The 5,447-nt window shown below is 69.7% G+C and overlaps 1 protein-coding gene across 1 annotated transcript in view; it reads right to left on the bottom strand.

Moving 5' to 3' along the window:
• The window catches only part of MFSD12 (major facilitator superfamily domain containing 12), a 13,616-nt gene that overhangs the window by 4,048 nt on the left and 4,121 nt on the right, over positions 1-5,447 (bottom strand). Inside the window, exons 3-10 of the mRNA XM_026045579.1 lie at positions 3,855-4,065; positions 2,580-2,703; positions 2,160-2,357; positions 1,889-1,981; positions 1,695-1,787; positions 1,413-1,583; positions 1,150-1,244; positions 648-803 (exon numbers count right to left, since the gene is read on the bottom strand). Coding sequence (XP_025901364.1) covers positions 648-803; positions 1,150-1,244; positions 1,413-1,583; positions 1,695-1,787; positions 1,889-1,981; positions 2,160-2,357; positions 2,580-2,703; positions 3,855-4,065 — 1,141 coding nt within the window. The remainder of the gene's footprint in view (positions 1-647; positions 804-1,149; positions 1,245-1,412; positions 1,584-1,694; positions 1,788-1,888; positions 1,982-2,159; positions 2,358-2,579; positions 2,704-3,854; positions 4,066-5,447) is intronic.

The following is a 5,447-nucleotide window of genomic DNA, read 5'->3' as shown; positions in this document are numbered from 1 at the left end:
CCCACGCGGCTCTTGCCGTCCGCGCTCTCCGTCCCGCTCGCCTGGGCGCCCTCTCCGTCCAGCCCCAGCAGGGAGACGTGGCCTGCGGGGACACGTGGGGCGGGTGAGGAGCCGGCGGGGCTGCTGGGCGCCCCCGGCCCGCGCTGACCGGGCCTAGGGTGCTGAGGCTGAGCGAGGAGGCTCCGGCTGCCCCGCGCCCGGCGGCGGGGCTGGCCCGGCACCCGCAGGGCTCCTGGGCTGACACCCAGCCCGGACACCCATTCCAGCCACCGCGAGGGCACCGGGCGCCCAGCCCCTCTCTACGGCTCAAGGGACCCCCCTGCCAGGGCTCTCCCACACCCCCTGTCCCCCCCGCGAGGACCCTGCAAGCAGGCACGGCCCCCAGCGCTGGCACAGCCCGGGATGGCGCCGGCTCCGCGCGCAAGGACAGCACGAGCAGGAGCACAGAGAGCTGGGGCCGGCCTGCGCGCCTACCCTGCAGGTCACCCCGCTCCCGGCAGGCAGCACCGGGAGCCTCCTTGCCGCCCTGGCACTTCCCGCCGGGACCGAGCGCCCGGCCCCTCGCTGCAGCCAGGGCCACCTGGAAAGACACTGTCCCTTTGGCCCAGAGCAGCCGGGGGGGACGCYCCGCGCCTGCCCCCCGCAACGTCCCCGGCCCCTGGCGGCACTCACGGCAGCGGAYGCGGATGGGCCAGATCATGATGCAGCACAGAGCCAGCGTGGCAGCCACGGCGATGCCGCCCGTCACCACCACCATCACCCAGTGGTAGAAGCCGACGCAGGCGGGACAGCAGAGCTCGGTCCTGCGGGGAGAGGGGAGCGGCGGCTGCGACGCCCTCCAGGGCCCGCGTGCCAAGCTCAGCACCCACCCAGCTGCGTCTGCTGCACAGACAAGGGCTGGTTCCTACCTGGACATGGGGGACGGGTCCGGGGCAAGAAGAGGGGCAGCACCCTAGGCATCCCGAGCCCCCCACCTCCTAGCTCTTGGGGCCAAAGGAGAAGGCAAGGAAGGATTTAAGACACTTAAATCCTGGCTTTTGCTGGTGCGTCTCACTACGGGTGTAAGTGCAGGCTTGAAACAAAGAGCGTGAAGTTCTGCTCCTGGCTGAAGCTGTCCCCAGGAAGGCTCCGCTCTGCGGGGACACTTACGGGCAGGGATGCATGTTCTGGATGACCATGACCGCCAGCCCGTTGGCCATCTTGTCCGTGAAGCTCATCGCGCCGTAGACGAAGGCGCTGCTGTGCTGCAAGGGGAGGCCGGGAGCCGTGAGCGCCGCACGCGTCCGGAGCGCGCCGAGAGCAAGAGCCTTGTGCCCTCTCATGGGCAGAGCCCACATTGCACCGGAGCCCGGCAAGCGGATCCGCCCGCTGCGCGTGCCCACGGATGTGACCCCGCGCGGGGGACGACGCACCGTGTTGCTCCCGATGAGATCGGCCGTCATGGCGAGCGACGTCACCAGGATGGTGGCCGAGCCGGCCCCGAGCAGCAGAGCGGCTGCGTAAACCTCCGCTCCCATCTGCCTGGCCAGGGCCACCCAGGAGGCGAAGGCCAGGATGACCAGGATGCCCACGAAGTAGGTCAGCTGCTCCGCACCRGCGCGGGGACGAGCAGGGGGACAGGGCAGAGCTCAGGCCGGGCCGCTTGCGCCCCACGCGCGCCCCACGCGCCCGGCGGCGCCAGCCCCGGCACTCACGTTTCGCCCTATCCACTTGTTCACGGGCTTCATGAGGAAGGAAGAGAGGAAGCCGCTGACATACATCAGGAGGGGGATGGTGGCGATGTATTTCTGAGAGACAAGGGCATGGAGCACATCAGCTGCAGGCCCTTGAGGTGAGACCCGCGCCCACGCCGCCCCATCGCGTGGCTGGAAAGGTGCCCGGCGCCCACCTTGGGCAGCAGCAGCGAGTTGGTCAGGTACATGGCGATGTAGGTCTGGGACAGGTTGACGATGAGGCGGGTGGCCATGTAGAGCACTGCCACCTGCAGAGAGACGCAGCACCGAGGCGGCGGGTGGGCATCTCGCGCATCCTCATCCTCGCCCACAGTGGAGGCACCTCCTGGGTGCAGAGGACGTCCCAGCCYGGGCACCAGGGCAGGAGAGCATCCYGGGACGCGTGCCGCRGTGCCCGCTCGCAGCCGGCGCCCCGGCCCTTGGCACCTGGTAGAAAGCGGGTTCCAGCAGCCAGTGCCTCCAGAGCAGCAGCGGCCGCGGGCGGCTCGCGGGCTCCTTGTGCAGCAGCGGGGTGCTCTCGTCGGCCTGCGGCGGCCCCGCCAGCGCGGACGGCTTCTCCTTGGTGCCCACGTGGAAGATGAGGGAGAACACGGCGCCCAGGCCCACCACGATGAGGGACAGGTTCTGAGGAGGACAGCGGGTGAGCACAGCAAAGGGTGCCCCTTCCTCTGCGCCATCCGCCCCGTCCAGAAGACTAGGGGAGGAGAAACAGGTCCCTAAAGCCCAGGGGAGTTCGATGCTGCCGAACACAGCCAGGTTCTGTGCAGGTTCTGGGCCCTGGCATTTCAACCCCGCTACGACGGGGAATTCAGCCCTGTCCTGCCAGCGCAGAGCCCTGCCACTCACCCGGAATACGGGCACATCCTGGATGCCCAGGTGCTCCATGCTCTCCGGCTGCTCCACCTGCAGGTTCAGCAGAAGCCAGGCCAGGCCATACACGGTGATGTTGGCCATGACGGTGAAGGCGTACCTGGGGACGGGGTGTCCTGGTGACGCGCAGGGCGGGCACGGCAGCCACCCCAGGCCAAGGGCAGCCCCGGAGTGGCAGCTCCGCCGGTGCCGCCGCGAGCACGCAGCCCCGGCCCCAGGCTCCTCGCGAGGCTCCGTCCAAGCCGTGGGGCAAGGCGTGGGGCACCCAACCTTCCCCGTGCCCGGGGCAGCCCGCCCACCCCGCGCGCCCGTCTCTGCCCCGAGGAGGCCCCGGCTCACACGCCACTCGCCAAGACCCGCAGCCCTTGAGCGGAGCCCAGGCGTGCCCTGGCTCGGGGTGGCCCTGGCACCAGCCCCACGCGCTCCCTGCGCGGGGTGGCACTTGCACCCCCTCGCCCTGCCCCAGGGCACCTTCCTCCCGCCCAGGTAGGTAACCAGCTCCTGCTCCAGCTCCTGCTCCGTGTGATAAACGCTCCTCCCATCGTGCCCGACAAGCGGCACGGAGCCGGGCTCCGTGCACAGGGCTGCATGTGGCTGTCCCCAGCCTGGCGCCTCATTCTCACTGAGGGGACAACCAGGGTGGCACCTCAGCCCAGCACCTCATCCTTTGCCCGGCCCGGCGCTCACATCCCTTGAGGGCTCCAGGAGCTGTTTCCTCCCCGGTGCCCATCACTCTCCAGCCCCAAAGATGAGAGTGGTGCCAGGCRGACCCTGCTCATGGGCCAGGCAGAGGCAGCAGCAGGGTGCAGCGTGGCAGGGGCTCGTGCCTGGATGCACYCGCTGGGCCTGGCACAGGGCTGCACAGCCGGAGCTCCTGGGGCAGCCCCAAAGCCCAGCCTGGGCAGGGAGCTCCCAGACAGCCCCGGTTTTCCCACCACATGACAAACCCCCCTGGAATCAGAAGGATCCCGGATCTCCTTCCAACAGCACTGGGGTCCTGCTCAGCACAGCCTGCAGGCTGCGTCACCGGGATCGCCGGCGCTGGCACCTTCTTGCCTGGTACCAAGGGGTTTGGGCCACAAGAGCAGCATCGCTGGGACTCATCCTGCAGGATGAGCTCATCCTTCGTGCAGTTGTGCCCAGGGCAGGGCGGCAGCAGACGTGTGGCACCCAGGGGCTCCCTGCCATGCAAACGGGGGAGCCAGCGCTGTCCTCCAGCTGCGGGGACACCCTCGGCCTGGCCGCACTCACCTGAAGGCCGTGAGCTCCACCTTCTCGTGGTCATTGGTCACCAGCTGCGGGATGAGGGACAGGTGAGACACCTGCGTGGCGGCCCAGCCGAACTGGAAGATGACGATGAAGGGCAGGTAGTAGATGAAGACCGCCCACGGCGGGGTGCTCTCCTTGCAGCCCAGGCAGGGGTTAAAGATGAAGGGGAAGGACAGGATGACGCAGGTGGTACCTAGAGAGCAGAGACRGGCGGTGAGAGGCTGCAAGGCCTGGGATCAGCTGCCTCCTGCACCCACCACCCGTGCCAAGGCTGGGGCTGGCGGGGGGACACAGCCCTGGCCACCTGGGGAGGGGAGGACGGCTCCTTCCTTGGGCCAGGAGAACCACAGGTGTCCCCTCGCCCTGCACAAGATGCCTCTCCCTTCAGCACCCAGCAGCCAGGAGGAGACAAGAGACACTTATGAGTGACGCTTCCCAGGCCAGGACACCCCAAACCTGGGGACCCCTCGCAGCTGCCCCATCCACCCCTCAAACCCTCCGGGGACGGTCCCCCTGCCACCGCTGGGAAGAGACTCCCTGGCGTCCCACGGCCAAGGGCATCTCTGTCTCCGGGGCCTGCGCGTTATCAGCTCCAAGGACACACGCGTCCCTCCGCCTGCCAGGGGCGATAAGGGCCGCRCGGAGCCGGACGGGTCCTGCAAGCGCCGGCGAGTCCCCCTCATCCCTCCCGGCGCAGCCCCGTCGCGGCCAGCGACAGTTGTCCCCAGAGCCGCGGCCGCTGCTGTCACCAGAGCCGAGGCCGCTGCGTCCCCCCGCAGGCAGCTGGGCCGGTGTCCCAGCACGGAGGGGACAGGAGCAGCCCTGCCCGGGCCAGCGGCGCTGGCGTCACCCACCGCTGCCCCACGCCGGGAACGCCGGGAAGTCCCTGCCGATGGCAGCGGCTCCTCGGAGCGTGTCCCACTGCAGCGCAGGGACGCCTGGCGGGCAGGGACGCGCCGGCTGCGTCCCCGGCTCTCTCAAGGTCACACGGCACATCCAGACAGCCTGGCCCTGCATCCCGGGCCCGGCGTGGGGCAGCTGCATGCGCCGGGCACCAGCCCTGCTGCGTGTGCCAGTGCAGGGATGCTGCGTGTGCCAGCTGCAGGGATGCTGCAGCCGCGGGACGAGGTCCCGCGCGGACCCCTCTCTCCGTGGGCTGCACAATCCTCCTCCTCGTGAGCCATTTCTCCCTTCTCCACCCCTAAAGGGCAAATTCCTCCCTGCCACTTCCCCCTAAGGAGGAAGCTGGAAGCACASGGGGACCTCGAGCGCCGGCCCCAGCAGCGGAGCCAGGCGCAGAGGGAAGTTGTCCCCTGGGGTGGCTCCTCCGCCACGGGGAGGAGGCTCAGAGCCCCAGCGAGCTGCCAGGGCAGAGCCAGCCTCCCTTGCTAAGGCGACACCCCAAGCGACACCCCAGATCCTGCACGGGACTCCCGGAGCACCCCAGGGGGACTGTCAGGTCCCAGCTCTCATCCCGCAGTGCTGTCCCCAAGCCGTGAAAGGGCCACCGGGCCGGCAGGGCTGCGCGCAGCACGGCGGGAGCTTGGGCCGGGCGCCGCGGAGCCGCCGCGGCAG

Source organism: Nothoprocta perdicaria, unplaced genomic scaffold (assembly GCF_003342845.1).
Source record: "Nothoprocta perdicaria isolate Ctin4 unplaced genomic scaffold, notPer1 scaffold_400, whole genome shotgun sequence".
NCBI classification, from domain to species: domain Eukaryota; kingdom Metazoa; phylum Chordata; class Aves; order Tinamiformes; family Tinamidae; genus Nothoprocta; species Nothoprocta perdicaria.
Note: the sequence above shows the minus strand (reverse complement) of the source record. Positions and strands in the feature narration are given on the sequence as shown.